The sequence below is a fragment of the Nannobrachium achirus genome (assembly GCF_963921795.1).
Source record: "Nannobrachium achirus genome assembly, chromosome: 19".
Lineage (NCBI taxonomy): Eukaryota > Metazoa > Chordata > Actinopteri > Myctophiformes > Myctophidae > Nannobrachium > Nannobrachium achirus.
Genome location: NC_137826.1, coordinates 31,814,055 through 31,837,081, shown reverse-complemented (window position 1 = coordinate 31,837,081; position 23,027 = coordinate 31,814,055). Strand labels below are relative to the sequence as shown.

General features: G+C 41.4%; 1 protein-coding gene across 1 annotated transcript in view; it reads left to right on the top strand.

Annotated features, from left to right (window-relative positions):
* ar (androgen receptor) overlaps positions 1-23,027 on the top strand; it is a 31,304-nt gene that overhangs the window by 7,663 nt on the left and 614 nt on the right. Inside the window, exons 2-6 of the mRNA XM_080748562.1 lie at positions 9,125-9,276; positions 10,248-10,364; positions 17,946-18,224; positions 19,955-20,099; positions 22,389-22,519. Of these exons, the coding sequence (XP_080604688.1) occupies positions 9,125-9,276; positions 10,248-10,364; positions 17,946-18,224; positions 19,955-20,099; positions 22,389-22,519 (824 nt within the window). The remainder of the gene's footprint in view (positions 1-9,124; positions 9,277-10,247; positions 10,365-17,945; positions 18,225-19,954; positions 20,100-22,388; positions 22,520-23,027) is intronic.

Sequence of the window (23,027 nt, the reverse complement as noted above, 5' to 3'; positions counted from 1 at the left end):
GTGTAAGCAGAGCTCCTTTGAAAATAATAGACCAAACTCTCCATCTCAGAGTGAAGGTCCTCTCCTCCCCTTAGTTTGCCTAATAGATTGGCTCACTCATATAAAACTGATTCAGTTCATTAATGTTTTAGGATATTTGTTTCTGTCAGGCCGAAGATTCAGGAGTGGCTAGTTTTGAAAGAAAAAAATGGATCAAATTATGAATGCAGAGCCTGATTTCTGTGCATGCACATTACCGCTAGGCTAAGGAATAAATACCCCACTACATTTTTCAAATTGGCATGGTGGCGCTATAACAAGCAGATTTCTAATTTGCTGGCCCACAATAACTTACCTACATTGCGGTGAACAGTGCACAGCTGTCCTAAGGTCAACTTGAGCATTAAAATTGTAGCTGCCCCTCGGTTTGTGAAAAGATGAGAAGGTTGGATGGTCTCAACAGGTGTTATTTATTTTGACTTCTCAGATGAAGCATTCGTCAAACACCGTGAAAAGTCTGAAAACTGTATGAAAAATATATTAGAATAAATATTACAAATAGTTTCACAGTTTCACAACCAATAACATCTGTGTATTTCAATCACTTTTCATAATAAAAGGTTGCAGTGAATAAATCAATTAATCTCAATTCAACATTCAATTAATTCAACAATAAAAGTTAAATCATAATACAGTGTTTTCAATACCTCAATTCATTTAAGTAGCAAACAATCAAACTAATCCATTTAAATTCCAAACAAAGTTACAAGTTACAAAAGAACAAAGCAAAAAGCATCAAAACCCAAAAACTATTAAAATACCAAACAATTACAAAGTAAATCAAACAATGAAAACAAGGAAACAAACATTTACCTCACTCCGCTAACCGGGAGATGCTAGTTCTATAGAAAGCCACCTTGGCACTTCAGGCACAGCATTGCAACAGGCACTGTGAATAATAAACCATTTCAATAAATCTGCTTCAACATCTCAAAACTTCAACATTACTTAGTTCAAACTACTTAAACAATGACTGAGGGGGTGTTCAACTGACAGGAAGTAACAAAATAAAACAAACAAAATAATCAAAGAAAATAACAAATAACTTAAAAATAAATAAATAATTAAGTTAAAAGAAACAAGTCACCGACATTTACAAAATTGATTAGATTTTCAGCAATTCAGTTGCACACTTCACCTTTTTTTAACTAGTTTTAACTACACTACATTGGGGTACAATGGCCCTCAACAAAATTATGTTAGCAATGGGGTTCCTTAAAAGAAGTAACGTCAACGTTGATTCATTGTGCCGGATAATCCTTCCAGCGTTTTCACTCCCGTGAGTCTGTTGAGTCTGCTACGTGCTACTTATTTTGGTGTGTTTTATCCTGTATAGTTAATTTAATGGGACGCCACCTTTCATCAGCTGTCAAGGATTCTCCTAGGGAAACTGAATTTCAGTCTTTGTGAGATGTGTTACTAGAGACCTTTACAAACACATTGGTGAAGAAAGTTTTTGACTTTTTAAGATATCCCCTTACTACAAGAATGTGCTGGTAATAAAAACAAATTCATGCTGGGCCTCAATGACTGTCAGGCTTCCAGGTTATGTGGCTGCAAAACAGACCCAGATCATATGGTTGTGGTGACATGCTTTGTTTGGTTTTGATGTTATGTATTATAGTGGCAGCACGATTGGTATTCAACCAGCCAAAGTTTTTACACGTCTCCCCCCTTCTCCGCTCCCTCCACTGTTTCCTGGTTGCTGCCCGCACAGAGTACAAAACACTGATGCTGGCCTTCAAAACAGCCAAAAGTATGGCACCTCCATACCTTCAAAGCCTGATCGAACCCTACGAAACCACTCGTTCACTCAGATCAGCTAACACAGGGAAGCTGACAGAGCCCTCCTGGCCCCCAAACTGCGGAATAAACTCCCTGTTGCACTTAGAACTGCAGTCTGAAGACTCACCTCTACGGTACACCATAGCACTTACTGTACCGTAGCACTTGCCTACCCTCAATGAACAATTTAGATAGCATTTTTTATGTTTTTTGTTTTTATAAAGTTTTTACTGAATAGGTGCTTGGTCTACCTACAGTACGTTTTGGAATGGGAAGTATTTGTCTCTGATGTCTTGGTACATCTGGCAGGTATTGCCCCCTCTCCTTCTCTCTCTTAACTGAAAGCGTGTCTAGAGTTGGGTCAATTTCCTGTTTACCCGGTCCGCTCAGCCGCCTCTGTTATTGGTCAAGGAAACTCTTATTTAAGGAAAGGTCGCCGAGGTCATTTTCTCTATCATTCCAGCTGGCAGATTTGTCGCCACTGGGTGGCGAACTCACACCGGTAGCTCTGTGAAATAACATTGAAGTCTATGAGAGCCGGCTGGACAGCTTATGAACAAACACTATTTCTGAACGATTGAAACCTTTATAAAATATTTGTCTCAGGAAAATAAAAGAAGACACATCATACATTGTTTTCTGCTGTGTTGCTTTTAGAGGTGTCTAAAGAGCACAAAGTACGTTTCTGAACTAGCTAGCTGGTATCGCGAGACTGTCCTCTATTTCCTGTCTGGCAGCCAAATCTCGCGATACCTCTGAGACAGAAACGATACCTGCCGCTGTTTAGATGCCTCAATAAAAGTATGAATTGTGTACCGGTACACTGAACATCTTGAATTTGTGCTTGGCATCATGAAATCGGGATTACCAAGGTATTTTGGAGCTAAATAGTGCGAGTGTCACAAAGCTGCATCAGTCGAAGGTCATGGGTCTTCCAGCAGGACAACAACCCATAAAAACATAAAAAAGCACCCAGTTTCAAAATAAAACACTGGACTGTTGTAAAGTGGGCAGCAATGAGTCCAGATTTCTAATCTGAGTCAACTGGAGCAGTTTGTAAAAGAAGAGTGGACCAAACTGCCTTAGTCTATAGGAAGCACTTTTCTAACTAGAAGCAGTGCTCTTCCGAGCACAGGTCTCCACCAGGCCACACAAATCGGCCTGTTATAGCGCCACCATGAGGCTGATTTAAAAAATGTGGGGCAGAGGTTCTGAATTAGCATCCAGGGAGTGTGTGTGCTCAGTTTGGCAGCGATCGGGCCAACGGCGCCGGAGATTAGCTGGTAACAAGCAGGCCACACAAATCGGCCTGTTATAGCGCCACCATGAGGCTGATTTGAAAAATGTGGGGCAGAGGTTCTAGATTGGCATCCAGGGAGTGTGTGTGCTCAGTTTGGCAGCGATCGGGCCAACGGCGACTGAGATTAGCTGTTCACAAACTGCGAGGACGCACGGACGCACGGACGGACGCACGGACGCACGGACGGACGGACGGACGGAGGGGAAAACATACTCTCCCTCAGCCTTCGGCTGGTGGAGACAATGAAGACTGTGATACCAAATATTACATCTAAGGAATCAATACAACTTGTTGTCTCCACCAGCCGAAGGCTGAGGGAGAGTATTGGTTGAGTCTCAACCTGAGGTTCTGTGACCATCCTCTGGGAAGGATGGTTTGATGATTGATTTGACCTCTATGGACCCTTTATAAAAGATTTAGACCCCATGTCCCTCGCAAAAATGCCAGCAAAATGTTTGACAGCCAGGGTAATTTTCAGTCTCATTCACTTACTATACACCACACTATAAAGGCAAAAATTACTCCCAAAAAAATCTGCTTTAAGTGGGATGTGAGGGGTCAAACTAGGGGTTTTTAATTATTCTGAATCCATTGCAAGCATTTGTTTTGCACGAAAAACATTCCTTGGACTAAGAACGGCCAACGAAACTATGGTTTAGTGATGAGTCATCAATTTCACAGTCTTTTGGGGTCCGTTCCTTGGGCTTTTGGGGCCCAAGGAATGTTTTTCATGCAAAACAAATGCTTCCAATGGATTCAGAATAATTAAAAACCCCTATTTTGACCCCTCATATCCCACTTAAAGCAGATTCTTTGGGAGTAAGTTTTGCCTTTATAGTGTAGTGTATAGTAAAGGAATGAGACTGAAAATTACCCTGGCTGTCAAACATTTTGCTGGCATTTTTGCGAGGGACATGGGGTCTAAATCTTTTATAAAGGGTCCATAGAGGTCAAATCAATCATCAAACCATCCTTCCCAGAGGATGGTCACAGAACCTCAGGTTGAGATTCAACTATATGTTTTCCCCTCCGTCCGTCCGTCCGTCCGTCCGTCCGTCCGTCCGTCCGTCCGTGCGTCCGTGCGTGCGTGCGTCCGTGCGTGCGTGCGTCCGTGCGTCCTCGCAGTTTGTGAACAGCTAATCTCAGTCACCGTTGGCCCGATCGCTGCCAAACTGAGCACACACACTCCCTGGATGCCAATCTAGAACCTCTGCCCCACATTTTTCAAATCAGCCTCATGGTGGCGCTATAACAGGCCGATTTGTGTGGCCTGGTTGTTACCAGCTAATCTCCGGCGCCGTTGGCCCGATCGCTGCCAAACTGAGCACACACACTCCCTGGATGCTAATTCAGAACCTCTGCCCCACATTTTTTAAATCAGCCTCATGGTGGCGCTATAACAGGCCGATTTGTGTGGCCTGGTGGAGACCTGTGCTCGGAAGAGCACTGCTTCTAGTTTTTAATCTATTGTTGTCTCCACCAGCCGAAGGCATGGGGGAGAGTATGTTTTCCCCTTCGTCCGTCCGTGTGTCCGTGCGTCCGTCCGTCCGTGCGTGCGTGCGTCCGTGCGTCCTCGCAGTTTGTGTGCACCTAATCTCAGTCGCCGTTGGCCCGGTCGCTGCCAAAGTGAGCACACACATTCCCTGGATGCCAATCTAGAACCTCTGCCCTAAATTCTTCAAATGGGCCTTTTCTAGCGCCACCTAGTGGCCGATGTTCGCAAAACACATTTCTGTGCACTACTCTTACAGATTTTGTCCAAAAATCCTACAAATCGGTAGGCAGTATCTCGACAGTCATGTGATCGACACGGATCTGTCCGATTTTGCATATTCCATCCTGATTGGCTAAGATTGGCTTCCAAAATTTGTAGGATTGAGCCGTTTTGAACAAAATGCCTCAAATCCCAAACGCAAAGTGCAATTATCATGAAATATCATGAAATCGCGCACACACATTCCCACTAGGTCAAGGAAGAAATGCCACTTCAAATTTTTGAAATCAGCCTCATGGTGGCGCTTTAATAGGCCGATTTGTGGTTTTACCTATAACTCCACCGATCAGTTTCAAACTTTGTAAGCGCACTCCCTAGAGGCCAAGGAAAAACCCTTTCCCTGCATTTTTCACATCAGCCTTTTATAGCGCCACCAGGAGGCCGACTTATGTAAAACACAATTTTTCCTATTATTCCTTGAGATTTTATTCAAAAATCATGCAAATCGGTACACCGTATCTCTATAGTCATGTGATCAAGTCCGATCCGTCTGATATTTCATATTCCATCCTGATTGGCTAATATTGGCTTCCAAAGTTTGCAGGATTGCTCCGTTTTTGAACAAAATGCCTCAAATCATCAACGCAGCTTGCGATTACCGTGAAATTTGCCACACATATTCCCACTAGGTCAAGGAATAAATGCTACCTTTTTCACATTGGCCTGTTATAGCGCCACCAGCAGGTAGACTTTAGCAAAACATATTTTTGGAACACAATGCTTGAAATCATGCATGCAGCGTCCGATTGCCATGAAAGATCTAAGGTGAAGAACATATGCCACCCTTTTTACATTGGCCTATTATACAGTAGCACCACCAGGACGCACAGCCTGGTGGAGACCTGTGCTCAGAAGAGCACTGCTTCTAGTTTAAAATGAAATGTTACGTTCTGATTCAAAAACAGAATTTCTGTACTATTAACAGTTAAATAAAGAATTGTGGTGACCAAGTACTTTTGGTAAATTTCAACAGACAGTTGAGTTGTTGGGTTTTTATATGCAATGGTGCCAAAACCATATATTAATACTGGAGGCTAAAGTATCAACATTACATAAGCATGCATTGCTGCACCTGAATTTTTACTATGGTAACACTTTTACATGATACAAATAATAGCTTCCAGGGTGGCCTGGTGGATCAGCCAGCATGTGTAATGACCACATGCTCACAACCAGTGGTGGATACACAACATGTCTGATGACTGGGCCCGGAACGATCTGGGAGGGCCTGAGTTTATTTTTTAACTTAGATCAAGGGCATTCAACAGGGGGTCCGGGACCCCTAGGGGGTCCTCAGAGTTATTACAGGGGGTCCTCCAAATCCTTTTTCTTCTCCTTTTTTATATTAACCAATTGAACCCTAGCATCCATATTCTGCGAACTTTAGCCAAAATAGCAGATCTACAACGCCTTGCGCTGCGAGGCGTTGTGAGCTTGTAGATCGGCTATTTTCGGCAAAGAGTTTGGTGTAGAAACACTCGTCGATACTTTGTAAACTTGACCTTTCACTCTGTACTCGGTCTGCTCTTTTTGACCTCTACCCCAAACCTCTTTGCTGAAAATAGCCGATCCTCAAGCTCTCAACGCCTTGTAGATCTGTTATTTTTGGCTAAAGTTCTCCTCAGAATAGGGATGCGAGGGTTCGAGGGATTTGGTGGCCCCCCTGTAGTAACTCTGAGGACCCCCTAGGGGTCCCGGACCGCCTGTTGAAAACCCCTGGTCTAGAGTCTCTAGACTGTAGAGACAACGATCGGCCACGATCGTGTGGCCGGAATGGAACACGGCACTACGGTGCCTGGAGGAATCTGACGTTTTCATCGATCTCATATGGTGGGGAAAGCTGTCAAAATGAGTGGGCCGAGATTCAATCTGGCTAGCCCACCCATATATTAGCCCCTGCCCACAAACTCCTGGGTTTAGATCTGGCCCATGCATGCTCCATTGTTTATTGTTATTCCCATTTCAGAAATGTATGCTCATAGACGTGGCAATACCTTCTGATAGAAACACCTCGGTGAAAGTCACAGAGAAGCTGTCCAAATACAAAGACCTAGACTGAAATCAGCAGGATGTGGGATATGAAGACTGAAGTAATGCCAGTAGTCACCGGAGCTCTAGGACTCATGAAGAAGGGAATAGAAAAGTACACCATACCGTATCCCAGGCAACATCAACATCTTTGCAGTCCAGAAGATCGCCCTACAAGGAACAGCCCATACACTACGGAAAGTACTGTCAATCAAGTGACATCTGCCTCTTAGCGCCTTAGGTCCATAGTTTGGACCCGGCTCTATAGGATGTAAAACAGCAAACATAAATAAAACCAGTAAGACTCCCTAATAATCGGGAGATAAGCGACCGTCAGGTCGCATACACAAACTTTAGAAGGCAATGGTAGGCAATCAGAAGGGAACATGGGAAATGGGACAGATCCATGTTGATGACATGACTTTAGAGATACTGTGTACCGCTTTGCATGGCAAAAATCTATGGAGCAGTGTCCAAAAATGTGTTTTGCAAAAATCAGCCTGATGGTGGCACTAGATGGGGCAGATGCATGTTGATGACATGACCGTAGAGATACAGTGTACCGCTTTGCGTGATTTTAGGGCAAAATCTGTAGGAGCAGGCCTCATGGTGGCGCTAGAAGAGGGCCATGTGAGAATGTGAGGGGTGGAGGTTGTGGTTTGGCAGCCAAGGAGTGTGTGTGCAAAGTTTGGTATGGATCGGGGCAACGGTGAGTAGGGGAAAAGTGTGACGTGACGGACTGACTGACTGACTAACTGACAGACTGACAGACAGACTGAAAAAGACAAAGACAAAAAAAAGATGCTGTAGCTCCATCTGGGTCACTGCCAGTGGTAGAGACGGTGGGATCTGTGGCGACTAGTTTTATAACCCCATACACTTAATAGGTAACTACACAATAATCACATATTGTCAGTTTAACAGTCCAGATTCCAGAGAACCACCGGTGTAAAGGACTTCAATGAGTTCAGTTTACAGTATGTATCACAAGGGACACTACCACACACGTTATATCAAATGACATAACCGTATGTAACCTCTATGTTGTACTTATTCATATTGCATCACCTTTTTTATATTCATCATGGAGTTCCAGTACCGTGGGACATCTCACAATGCAAGGAGAATGCAAAGAGACAGATATAATCAGGGTCCATGCTTTTTTGTCAATGATGTCAACAACGTCTCAACTTGGAATAACAAGACACACATGCTAGTTGCTGTGTATTCTGCATTTTAGGCCCCAACAACATTACATTGAACATACAGTAGTAGTATTCCAGCGAAGTTTTGTCTTTGTATGCCCTTGAGGTATCGTTATGTCTTCATGCACTTCCAGTCGCTCTGTGCCCAAGGTTGCATTTGGTTGGCTGCATGTTTTGTCCTCTTTGGATCCATGTGTTGGTGTTCACATTGTTCTCACACATTGCAGTCATCACAGTCTTTACCACACACACACACACACACACACACACAGCACCAACTGGAAAACGACAGATTACTTTAATCAGATATTTTGTATTACAGTAGGTGAATGTACTGTAGATAGGATGTGTGTTTGGGTGGAGAAGGAACAGTTTTCCGTAATTAAGGAAAATACACAATTCAAATGTTTGTGTGCAGCTGCTTTAATTTGATATGTTTTACGTCGATAACAGTAGTAATGATACTATGTGTTATGTGTTAAGTTTGTTATGGAATTATTTATTTAGTACATCATGTTCCAGATTAAGTGATGGATATCATGATGGCTTTAATTTCCATGTTAACCCATATAACTAATTGCTTTTTGTTTCAAAATGTGTACATATGTCATGGATGGTTATATTGTTGCTGTTGGGTGGAAACCTTGTATGTCCAAAACATTTTGTAAAAATGATTTAAAATAGTGAAAATAGCCAATCTACAAGCACACAACACCTCGCTGTGCAAGGCGGTGTGTGCTTGTAGATCTGCTATGTTCACTTGTTTTGTGCAACTGTCTTATATGATGAGGCAGGGCTTTAATGTACGAAAGAACGTGCACATTTGAAACTTGGAGATAGGAGGTTTCTGCCGGGCAGTGACGATATAGAAATAGACAATATGGAGGTACAAGTTTTATGCCTGACAGCAACAAACTATTGTTTGTCATCATCTGTTTGGAAAATGTCCTCTAGCCTCTAGCCTAATCTTTGAATATGTATGTTTGCCTTTAGATTTGAGGGTAGCAGAGAGCACATGTTTCCCATGGAGTTCTTCTTTCCGCCACAAAGATCTTGCCTGATCTGTGCAGATGAGGCATCTGGCTGTCATTACGGTGCACTCACCTGTGGCAGCTGCAAGGTTTTCTTCAAGAGAGCAGCAGAAGGTATACCTTATTGCTCAAGGTCCCCTTATTAACCACTTAAAACCCTCTATTCTTAGTAAAATGAACATATTTGAACTGGGGACCCCCACCCTGACAAGCACTTGGAATTGTAGGTATTACTTTTAATGTGACTTGGTTTCACAGATAGATATAGTGAAAATAGAAGATCTACATGCTCACAACGCCTCGCACTGCGAGGCGTTGTGAGCATGTAGATCGGCTATTTTGACAATGTTCGCCTCTTGCTTACTTAATATTTGACAGTTTGGCCAGTTTGGTATTAAAACAGTCTTGAAAGTCCTTAAATTGTCACTTTATAAATGTGCAGATACCCTGTATACATTTATGCTGTGTGTTGGTTTGTGTGTTGGTTTGAAGTGAACTGCACCTCTTTTTTCCATCTACATGAAAAAAAATAAAAAAAAATAAAATAAAAAATAAAATATATATAGCAGATCTACAAGCTCACATTTTGCTACGCATTGTGAGCTGTTAGATCTATGGCGAATGTTCCCCCCAGAATATGGATGCAGGGGTTCAAGATATCACCATTTGCTTATATAATATTTTGATTCAACTCCCTTTTTTCTGTGCGGCAGAGGGAGAGCAGAGCCCAGGATTACATAGGCAATTGGCACTGGGTGAAAATGGGTTACAAAATCGTGGGATAAAAATTATAAAAAGCAAACAAAACCAAATCCAACGACTACAACAGGAAATGAACAGCAGTTTGTTTTGTTGACCTCGTTCTCATGTAATTAGATAGAAAACATCAAATTAATGACTTGCTATAGTCAACTCATTCAAAACATGAAAACATTTGTGCAAAAATAATGATTTCCTATTAATTGGATACTCTGATTACTGGGAATGTCTAATTTTGTCTTTTTGATATGATCCAACATAATTCCCATTATGAAATAATGGCAATAATAATTGTGACAAATAATGTTTGTTTTTCATCTTTCTAGGCAAACAGAAATACCTGTGTGCAAGCAGAAATGACTGTACTATTGACAAACTAAGAAGGAAGAATTGTCCCTCATGTCGGCTGAGGAAGTGTTTTGAGGCTGGAATGACTCTTGGAGGTATGATGGTTGAATTTATTGAGGTTTTTTTAATCTACCTAGTTCAAAGCTGCAGCACTATATACAATTTATTTCCTTCCCATACAGTCCTTACTTCCATTTAGATTTTGCACCTACATTAAAACTGCCTAATGGGGTGGGTGGTCGTTGCTAGTTCTGGGTTTACTGAAAGTGGCACACCCACTTCCGTCTCTGGTTAAATTTCCCATAGCTTTGTTTGATCGGCACGGCTGTAGATTTGGTCAACATGCATGACTTACTTTTTAAATCTGCTGCTGTGCCAATAAATCAAAGCTATAGGAACTGAACTGAAAAAGGGAATGCTACTTTCAGAAAACCGGGGACTATGAACTGCTTGCTTTGGTGTGCACTTGCAGGACAAACCTGCATTACAGTACATTGCGTATTATTCCCTCCATGGGATTGTCAGCTGACTGGCGATGAAATTCTACTGTATGCATAACATAAATAGCATGTACTTTCACAAACACAGCGCAGTACATACAGTACTGTATGACCAAAACACATACACCACCCAGGAGAAGTAAACTCTCAAAAATGAAACTATGAACCATCCTTCAACACCTCTGAGCCTGGTGGCTTCAATTGGTGCATCATCACAATAGGGGATGTTACTGATAATCAAGCCCCTGACTGGGCTGCCATGCAATTTAGACCTGCTCCATTCACCTCTCCTCCTTACTCTCTCCTTACCCATCCCTGCTCGTCATATTAGGCTGTGGGATTGACATGTGGTGAACTAATTTCTGTCTTGAGTTCAATTTTCACTCTCTTCAATTTTCTCTTTCTGTTGGCGGTGAAAATTGTACAGAGAAGCACAAAGATGACATGAGACATGTGAATTAAAGCCGTAGAAACGCTGGTAATTTCGCCACCAGTCCCTGACAAGCCCATGGGGGGAAAATACGATGTAATGCTCTGATTGTCAGTAAAAAGGCACATCTGTCCGGGTTGTGGCAAAAAAAAAAAAAGAAAACGGTCATCCTTCACTCAAGTTCTCATCACAGACATGTAAAACACTTGCTCCATCTTACAGGAGTGATCATTTGTGGCATTTAAAGAACATTTTCATAAATAATACCTCACAGTAAGATCGTAATCCATTGAAAGGAAAACTATGTATATTATTATAATTATTTTTATCATTATAATAATTATTATATTTGTCCCTTTAGATTTCCACTAATACAGAAAATGTGTCTTACCAAGTACCAAACAAATGATCACCTTTATATGATAATATTTCAGGTTATTATTACTCTCATTACTAATTTGGAGAACCTGAAAAGGCCAGAAAGACAAATCTCTGTTAGAATTTCCACACATTTAAGATTGAAGAGAAAAGTTAAGAATTGCTTGCAGGTTTTCAGTTGGAACACCAAATTCCCTATTACACTTGAAATGTTAATTACATTCCAAAAGAGAACTGTAATAGTGTTGTTCATTTCACAGAGACAAGATAGTAATCTCCCTTTGAAAAGCCACAATAATGAGAGGAAGTATTGTTGAAGTTATTTAACACTATTATTATATTATTATTACACTTATATTAAAGCACTAAGCCACTAGACTAGAGGTTGCAGTTTACAGTGGATTTTATTATGGTCCCTCTAAGCTATATACTGTAAGCCACCCGACCTGTCGTGGTTTCTACAAGAAAGTGGTTCCCGGCATCCCGAGACCGAGCACAAACCAGGAAGAGTAACTTCTTGACAGAGACTAGTGACTGTTGAATCAGCCAGTCCAAATGACTGTGTGCTAGATGTTAACTTTCCCCTAACAAATACACAAAGAAACTAGAAGCAGTGCTCTTCAGAGCACAGGTCTCCGCCAGGTGAGGAATGTTGGTTGTGGGCGTGCATTGTTTGGAATTGAGGGATCATCGAGGTATGTAAAATAGATGTCAATGTACATTTTACACTGATTGGTGGAATTATGGGTAAAAAATGAATCGGACTGTTTCAAGTGGCATTAAAACAGGCCTAGTAGGAAGGTGCGTGCAAAGTTTTACGGAAATATCATGCTGTGTTCATGATTTTAGGCATTTTGTTCCAAACGGAGCACTCCTTGCAAACTTTGGAAGCCAATCTTTTTTTGCCTCCGCCAGGCCAAAAGGCACGGGGAGACTATGTTGCACCCTGTCTGTCCGTCCGTCCGCGTGCGTGCGTGTCCGTGTGTCCTTCCATCTGTGGGCAGCTACTCTCTGGCACCGTTGGCACGATGGCAGCGAAACTGTGCACGCACACTCCCTATGTGTGCCAGCCCAGAGTAGAACCTCTGCCCCCAACTTTTCACTTGGGCCTGTTAGAGCGCCACGAGGAGGCGGATTTATGCAAAACACATTTTTGGACAGTATCTCTATAGTCTCATGAACACAGAATGCGATTTCCGTGACATTTTGCACGCACATTCCCACTAGGCAAAGGAAGAAATGCCACTTTTATAGGCTGAACAAAATGCCTCAAATCATGAACGCGCAGACGTGCAATTTCCATGAAATGTTGCACACAAATTTCCACTACATCAAGGAATAAATGCCATCCTTTTCACATTGGCATGTTATAGCGCCACCAGCAGGTCAACTGTTGCAACACATATTTTTGCAACACTATGCCTCAAATCATCAATGCAGTGTCGGATTACCATGCAAAGGCAGAAGAAGACATGGCACCCTTTTCACATTGGACTATTACAGCACCACCAGGAGGCCGCAATAACGTAACTGACCTGGCGGAGACCTGTGCTCTTTTTTTTAAGATATGTTTTTTGGGGCTTTTATGCCTTTATTGATAGGACTGACAGGAGATGGGGAGAGAGATGGGGAGTGACACGCGACAAAGGTAGTCGGGAACCAGCAACACGCTGTCAGGCTACACTGAGCCTATGTGGTATGCGCCTGGACCGGTAGGCCAGCAGGCGCCCTGGAAGCCAATCTTAGCCAATCAGGATGGAAATATCTGAAAGATTTTTTGACAAAATCTGTAGGAGTAGGCTACAAGTTTTGCGTAAATCGGCCTCCTGGTGGCGCTATAACCGGGAGGGAGAGTAGAGAGGGCCAATCCTTCAGTAGCACCGGCCCACAGAGCAGAGAGACATCACATGATTGGCCCACTGGCTTGTCTATCATACTGGCCTAGTAGCCCAATCACAGGCTACTGTGGCCCAGGAGTCCCACCCAGACATTTAACAGCATACAAGCCCACAATGTGCGGCTGCCTCGATGGGTTGTGGGCTTGTAGATCTTCTATGTTCGGTTCGTGCCGGTTGTGGTGGGCCAGGATGGGCCAAGATGCGAGGGCCAAATGTATGTCCCAGCCCGGACCTTCTTATTTTGTCTGTAGCAAAAAACGTTTTAGCAAATGTCCACCACAAGCAGGCATGGTGGTGACCCCATAATGGCCTGATCATGAGCGCAACATCCAATCATACACACATTGTAATGTATGTTGAGGGATCTCTATAGAGGGCATCTCTAACCGCATTCACTTCTGCCCATAGGGTGCAACACAAAATGCGTCTGTCGTACAAACTCTATTTCCACCTGCAACTTCCTTGTGTCCTGACGGCTGCACCCCACAACTGACACAGCCCTGGGTAGGCGCCCAGGCCTGGCAGAGAGCTGTGCTCAGATGATCACACCTTTCTAGTTCTTCAGTTGTTAACCAGACATTCTGACAGTTAAGTGTTGCATGTGATTCCAGATCACAGACAAGTGGGTCTGAGTCGCACAATATACAGTAACAGTTCCAGCTTTAATTCACAACTTGCAACACTGGAGACAGATAATGTTGGCTATAATAGATGTTGTGTCTATCGAAACACATTGCCAAAGAAAGTGTCAAAATATAATAAAAGCAGTTGAAGTGAACATAGTCAAAGTAGATCCAAAATGCATATCTGTAATCAGAAACAGCATACATACACTTACCATTGCGGAAATTCTACCACAGTTCATTTCCCAAAGTATTTGAAATGTGTAACCATATTTTTAATAAATAATTAATTCACTGAGCTACATTTGAGTGAGAGTAGTGTAGCAGAGAGCTTGAAACCGTAGTTTGGATGGCTTCCTCTATTTACTCTGGCATCAACTCAAGGGGGTGGGAATGTCGAGGTTAGCTCAACCTGACCTATTTGCAAAGTACTATACAAAGATCAGATACTTCAGATAAGATCAGATTTCTTATCCCAGAGAGGAATTTTTAATTGACAAATCCTTTTTTAAATGTTTGTTGTAGGAATATAAATGTAAATGCTATTCTTGGAAATGATTCTGCTGTTCAATCTTCAACTAGCTTACCTTCTTGCTCTTTTGGAATCTAGAGGAAATGAATCTAGAGGAAATGAGACTTGCTCTCTCTTTCTCTCTCTCTCTCTCTCTCACTCACTCACTCACTTTTGTATTTGGATCTGCACAGAAAGCGCAATACAGATAGATCCAAACACTGATCAGAAGAAGGTTAAATTATACGGTCATACCAGATAAAAAGTTGATGACATACAATATACAGACATCTTTAGCGACTCAAGGATAAATTAAAAATCGTCTTCTCCAGATAGAACAGTATTTAGACAACTTTTTTGCATTTGTCTTTTGCAATCCTCCCAATTGCAGGCCACAGAGCACATGTTTGTGAATGTGGCCCAGACTCCAGAACACAAGGACAATACGTTGACGATTATATCCCAAGGCCAAAGGCTGATATTTCATAAGTTTGGATGTAAAACAAGTGTCCATATACAAATCAAAAGGGCAGCCTATTTCAAAGATAGTAACAGTTGTTCTCATTTCATTAGTGAACACAATATCTGGGGTATTTATCTTGCAGTGAATTGACATGTGTGTCATTGTGATCAAACCCGTCACGTTTTACAGTGCTGTGCTTATACATTTTTGTTGTCCTTTCCTGTACTTCTCTGATCTTGTCTGAGACCAGTTCCACCAAACGATCATGCCTGGCATGCCAGTACAGTCCTTTAGTCTGGATGTGTAGGTACACATTAAAGTGTATTACCCCCTCAGGCCAGGAACACATTTTTGTGTATTACAGTATGTACAGTATGTAGTACAGTAATTTTTGAAAAAATACATTACGTTTTCCAGATGTTTTTCTATGAAAGCCAAAGGTGTAAGCTATCAAATAGTTTGGGACTTTTTTTTCCTAACTGCTACAGAGGCTGAGTAATACGTTTTCCAGAAAGAAACTGTGGATCATTTTCAAATCGGACTTAGGTCTTTAAGTCTTTATTCAAATCGGACTTAGGCCTAAATGGGAATGGGTTATAGTGGCTGCAGCCATTTAAGATGTGTGCGACTGTCTCTTTGTCATGTGGGACTGGGTGTAGGATACAGTGTTACCCATCATGTTCTGATGGGTAACAGGTTGCCAAGTTGGACTTGGTCGGCAGCTCTTGTCAACAAGCTTTAAGAATGTCCTCACCAATGGTGTTATTGGAGCAGAAACTCCTCTGTGCAGGAGAGCATATATAGAATTATGTTCTCTTGACGTGACGTGATCTGAACCAGAAGCAATCCTTTGAGATTTGCGATTGAGTGTCGCAATGATGCAGGTGGCCCTGTTGGCCATTCCTCACTAGTCAAGCTTCCCTTCACAGCTTGTCTCTGATGGCCTGTTTGCAATTCAGCGGAGGATTTCTCCAGATAAAACTTTTCACCAGCTACATGAAGGATGTGTGTGTGTGTGTGTGTGTGTGTGTGTGTGTGTGTGTGTGTGTGTGTGTGTGTGTGTGTGTGTGTGTGTGTGCGCGCGCGTGTGCGTGTCAGCAAGATGGTGTCAGCAGCAAACGCCAGTTCTCCAGCTAAAACACACTAACTCCACGTTAAACCTGTCGTAACTCCTGCCGTCAATGCAGGAAAGAAAGGTCACTAATATGACTTTTTGGTTAATGCCCTAATACACACAATTCAATTCAATTCAAAAGGCTTTATTGGCATGAGAAAACATACGTTTACATTGCCAAAGCAGTGGTTGACACACACACACGCACGCACGCACGCACGCACGCACGCACGCACGCACACGCACACACACACACACACAGTATGCTGTATTATGTACAGTATAAGCCTCACTCACTCACACGCACGCACACAAATACACACACACACACACACACACACACACACACACACACACACACACACATACACACACACACACACACACACAGTATGCTACTATATACTAAGCCTTAACATTCATTATGTTTGAAGTTTTAAAGACAAAGATTTAGCTGAGATTCAAAGTAAGTGACACGTTGCATTTCTTTGCCCTTCATTCAGTACATCGTCAGTTTTGCATTTCTCTGTCACTCACATTCCTATGACACTACTACTCATGAAAAAAGAAGAAGAATTTGATGTGGTTGAAAACATGATTATTGTTACAGGAGTGCCTTAGTACAGACTGTGATATTTGGCAGGAGTGCCTTAAGTACAGACTGTGATATTTGGCATATCATGAACAGGGTATAATTACTGCAGTCAGATTTGGTAGACTGCCACATGTCAGACTAAGGTCAGAGCAGAACAAACTAGGGGCATGTTAAGTGAATCATCTGTGGTGAATTTGCCAACGGTGGTCATTAAAACAGTTTTCTTTAGTAGTGTTTACAGTGTTTATTTTTAATTAAAGCACCCAATGAAACATCTGCTCTAATTGCAAAGAAAGAAGCTTGTGTGAAGAAAATCATTCATACACCTTAGCTCACCAAATAAAAAACCTGTTTATAACTGTTATGATGACGATGGACTATTCTACCGGTCTCAGACGATCCTCATCTGTTCAAGAGTTCTTTCTCTTAATGGAATACGATTAGATATTCTTCTGGGTACTCATGGCCTAGGATTAGTATTATTGGGTTACCTAAAATAGTTATAACCAGACTATAATGTATATTCTATTTAAAATAATGTAGAATGAATGAGACATGAGTGACATATTACTTGGAAAGATTTTTAACAGAATATCAGCTATTTTAAGTCAAGTATTTCTTGATTTAAGTATTTATTTATTTTGTGTTAAGCCATGGATGCTAGTTAATTCGATTATGAATTTGACAAGATACTGACCATGATACTAGTTTATTGATTGATAATAATGATGATGATAATTGTTTATTTCCAAATAAACAAATAAATGCTGACATGATACTGAAATTATTTTATTACATTATGAGATAATTATTACATCTTTTGTTACATTTAGGTTATTATTACATTGTGAACCGTTATTACATTATGAGCCGCTATTACATAATGAGTTACCCTAATCGCCAAAGAGCAGTCTTCACGATGCAAGGCTTTGTGAGCTTGTAGATTGGCTGAAAATGTAAACAAACAATATCTAAAAAATACAGCAATTTGGGGAGGTTTATGTGAATTATGTAGCCAATGTTTACAATGGCGTGGTAAAGTCATTTCATCACAGCGAAGAGCCCCTTAATTACTACCCATCATTTAAAATCAAGCCCACTCGGTTATATTTGTTTCCAATTGAATTACATTGTCTTTGTTCTTTCTTTTACACCTATTTAAAGCACGTAAATTGAAGAAGATAGGACAACTGAAAAATGCTGAGGAAGATGCTCCCAGCCAGGAGTCTCCAGAGGCCTCCCAGGGTATCTCTCCTCAGTCTAGGTTACACTTCCAATCCCAGCTGGTGTTCCTCAATATCTTGGAGTCCATTGAGCCTGAGGTGGTGAATGCAGGACATGACTATGGCCAACCAGACTCAGCTGCACTTCTGCTCACCAGCCTCAATGAACTTGGAGAGAGACAACTGGTCAAAGTGGTGAAGTGGGCCAAAGGGTTACCAGGTAAGACTTTGAGACTCATTCACTAGTTCGTAAATAGTGTGGAAATAAAGCGACGAAAGGGAGTGTACAGCTTTGATATGTGCAGATCACAAGTGTATCTAATTTTTGTCTGAAAGTCACGAGTGTGTAGATCATCCACACCCCAATTAACACCATAAAAGGCAACCGGAAACATCTAACGTCAGACGAAAAACATCATCACTCCTAAAAACGGACAGATCTACAAGCTTACAACCCAGCGGGAAAGTGTGAAACACCCACTTGACAACTTGTAGATCAGGGCAAGCGAGTCCCTCATGTAATGGATCGACTCGCTGAACAATAAAGTAAATAGCCAACTCTCATGTCACGTGTAATGAGAATAAGAAGTTAGTTTACAAAGTTTAACTTCACCATCAAAGGCAATTATTTTTAAAAGGATATTATATTAGCCCTTTCTACTGAACAATTGCTCACTCATCTTTAGCGAGGTAAAAAGAGGATGCTGGAATCCGCCAATATCTGAATTTTGTTATCTGAGCTTTATTCATTACTGGGGAATCTGTCCTTTGGATGAACGTTTCCACTGTCCATCAGAATTGGAAATGGAGTAACGGACACAGCTAGATTTCATTCATACTGTATCCTCATCAGAGGGTAAGACTGTGACGTGGTGGATGTTATTAATCAATAGTGACATTGGAAATCAGTTGAATTTGCATCATGTCTTTAATATGCATCCAAGCAATAGATTGTTTGACATAATCCTTTCTTTTTTTATATGTGTTTGACAAATGTTGGGCACATAAATATTTTATTTGAGGTTTGGCACTATTGTAATTGATTTAGCATGAAGAATAAGCCATTCTAATGACATACGCAAGCTTTAGTTCCATGTAAGTCTTAAAGACACTCTTAACGTGGGAATTTGCGTAAATGCAGATACAGTAATTACAAAATATGGACGTAAACAAGCTTAGTGGATGAGGCCCATTGTCTTTAAATTATAATTGAGTTTCATTCAAGTGCGAAGAAAATTAAGTAGGTTTTCCGGTTCCAGTTCAGTTTCCCATATCTTCACTTGTTTGGCACAGTAGCAGGTTTAAAACATAACCATAAATGGGTATCCCACCTTTGGGAAATCAAGTGCAAAGTAAATGATAAGGACTACAGTCATGCATAGAGCCTATTAATTAGGACTTTCCTATGTCACAAAATAATTTCTTGATAATTTAAATTTCCATATTTGATATTTTACAAACCATTTACACAGTATATTTCTTATGGTTTTTGTTATAGAGTAATGAAGTAATGACGTCCTTCGCTCATCCCCCGGTTCACAGACGTAATTTCTCTATGGAGAATAACATTGAGTCATCTTAAAATCGTCTCGTATAAGCATTGTGGTCCAAAAATAAACAAACGGTCTCCGCGATATTGTCGGGGAGGTGGCTCTGTATGGTTTAAGATAGTCAGTCACTCATTTGATAATGAAAGCGAAATGAAAATTAAACTAATTCGGCGACAATAACATTAGCGTTTTCTCACCATCACTTGATTCTTCATATCCATATGAGTCAAACCGCTGAGATCATTTGTTTATGTTTGGAACACAGTTCTTATATGACACGATATGAAAAAGGTCTATGGGAATTCAGAATGGGGGAGCTCTATTCTAAGTACATGACAAAGTGCAGTAATTGCTCAGGTTATGTAACATTCTACTGTACGTCTCTCCATGATGTGGTCAGGTTTTAGAGACCTCCATGTGGACGACCAGATGACAGTCATTCAACATGCATGGATGGGGGTGATGGTGTTTGCCTTGGCCTGGAGGTCCTATAAGAACGTCAACGGCAGAATGCTTTACTTCGCACCGGATCTTGTTTTCAATGAGTATGTGGAGCTCTGACATCCCAAATTCACTTATCTGTTCTACATCAGTGGTTCTTAAAGGGAGGTCCAAGGGACCCCTCCAAGGACCTCTCAGGAGGGGTCCTTGGAGGGTTTGTTACAGTGGGTTAGGGATAAATCATTGATACTGTAGCAGGCAGTGACACTAAGGCTTGCCCACCTGCCCCCGGCAGGTAAATAAAACGTCAGGGCAGGTGAAGTTGGCTTTCAGGTTGCCCGAAAGGGCAAGTGCTCATTTGAGAGGGGACACAAATGTCTATAAACACAACACGAGATATCTGTCTAAACACCTGAACGTGGCCAGTGCGCTGTGTCTTCTGGTCTGTGGAATGTAAAATAAGAGCACTATTTACCTATAATGTGCTGTTTTTACTGTTGCTACATTTAAAAATAAAAAATAACAAGTGTGAACCCATAGACATATTCAATCATAGCTAAAGTATTTGGTATTTGGATTTGGAGGTATTGAGGTATGACATTTTATCGCACAGGCCCAGAAAGTAAAGAAATAAGTGTTAAATTGAGCGGTAATTAAAATCGTACCTATCATTTTATAAAGGACGATTTACTTTTCGGGCAAGTGGGCATTACCTTCGGGCAAGTAGAACATGACCTGTACTTGCCCGATGGGCAAGTGCCTCTGAGACCTTAGTGTCAACCCCTGCTGTAGTATAAATTGGTCACTTACAGGTAAATTATTTTTGAGAATGTACAAATGATTCCATTTGTACACAACAATTTGGAACAAATTGCGAGGGACATCGAGTGCATTTTCCAGAAAGTACACTTGCTCCTCCTGGAAATTGTTCCATTCGTACATTCTTGGCCTAACGCATTAGTGTACGAATTTGTACATTCGTGGCCTAATGCATACCAAACCGGGGGTCCATTAAAAGCTTTGAGAACCACTGCTCTTATGAGAGCGTGGCCAACAAACAAATCATCTCCATTATGTTTACGGAGACTACCTTCGGCAAGCAAGCGGTTGGCTATCATGCATGCAGGGGCGTCACAAGGGGGGAAAAGTGGGACTGAGTTACTAGGGCCAAAGGTGGAGGGGCCTGGAATTATTTTATACTTTATCTATTGAAAAATAGCAGATATACAAGCTCACAGCAGATCTTCTATTTTTGAAAAGTCGTGAAAATGTGTGCAAATCTAGAACTTTGCTTCTGGGAGGTCCCTGGAACTAAATATTTTGAGATGGGGGTCCTTGGCCAAATACATATCATTTTGGGGGTCCTTCACATGAAAACAATTGAGCACCACTGACATAGAAACATAGGTTTTTCAAAAAACCATAGAAGGATTTGAAATGTTCAAAGACAATTTTCACGATTTTTCAAAAATAGCAGATCTACAAGCTCGCAGCTGTGAGCTTGTATATATGCTATTTTTCAATTGTTAAAGTACCCAGGGCACAGAATTTGGTACGACACCCCTGCATGCATGCATGTACATACGTACATAATGCATCAAAACCACTGTGCAACTTTGTCTCTGCCTGCATTTCTCTTTTGCTGTCCTCTCTCCACCCTCTCCCTCTCTGTCACACACACGCACACACATGCAAATCATTTTTGAACATTTCACAAACTACAAATACTTGCAGCAGGTTCCTCAGAACCACAATGAGTTTCCTGGTCAGGTGTTCTATTGTCGCTGGTGTTATTGTGGAGAATATTAGTTTTTGAGAATTGAATGCCCTAATGTTGCAGGTGAATGAAAATGATTTGTCGATCAGATCTAGAATATTATTAGTTTGGAGTGGTATCTATGGAGACGTCTTTGAGGCCATTTAAAACAGGACAGTCTTCTGGAAGACGTTTTAGCAGAGAGCAGACCCATGCTGTAGTATCAACTGTTCTGCATTATAGAGTACATGAAAGCCAAAATGAAAATGAATTCAGGAAAAATGATTAATACTTTTCAGGGCAGTCCATATCCTGGAACCGGAGAAGATATGGCTGATTGTCAAAATCCCATAATGTGTAATGGATCAGTGGCTGAGATTTTGTAATGTGAATCAGACCTGGCTGATTCACACGAATCTGAGGCCCTGGATAGTTTAAAGTTCTTAGAGGAAAGAAAGTAAGACACCGTTGTCTTCACGTGGATCTGACCCTTGCCCCTGTCTACTTTCTAACATCCATTCATGACAAAATAAGTGTCCAATGTAATGTATAAGCAATTGCTCCCTCACCCTCTCTAATTTGCCCATTCTCATTACACCGTGTCTAACCTCGACCTTCTCCCGTCTTTCCTCTGCAGACATCGCATGCACATTTCCAGCATGTATGAGCACTGCATACGGATGAGACACTTCTCCCAGGAGTTGGTCCTCCTGCAGATCACCCACGAAGAGTTCCTCTGTATGAAGGCCTTGCTCCTCTTCAGTATTAGTAAGTGTCTCTGAGCGTGTCAAAGAGTAGTGTCAAAGAGATAACTCGATACAAACGTATGAATTTTCGATTATTGAATTACCAATTGGGGTAAGTCCCTGCGACATACTAGCATCATGGATGGGCTTGTACATCAAGCCGCCGCATGCTAAAGAATTATATTTTCCACTGGATTCCTTGGATTTTTACTCTACTCCCCAAATAGGCCCTGGCCATTTCCACTATACAATATTAAGACCATTTTGCCTTTCTTTGCTAAACACATTTTTGCTACTACTCTTACAGTTTTTGTCACAAATCGGTGTACATTACCGATCTGTAGTCATGTGATGAAGATGTATCTGTCACATTTCTCATATTCAATTCCGATTGGCTATGGCCCCGTTTGTGCCAGATTACATCTTATGCCATATTGTGATTTCTTTAAAACACACGGTACAGAAATCGGTACATGTTATCTCTGGGGTCATGTGATCAAGATGTAGTCTGATCTTTCAGATCCCATTCC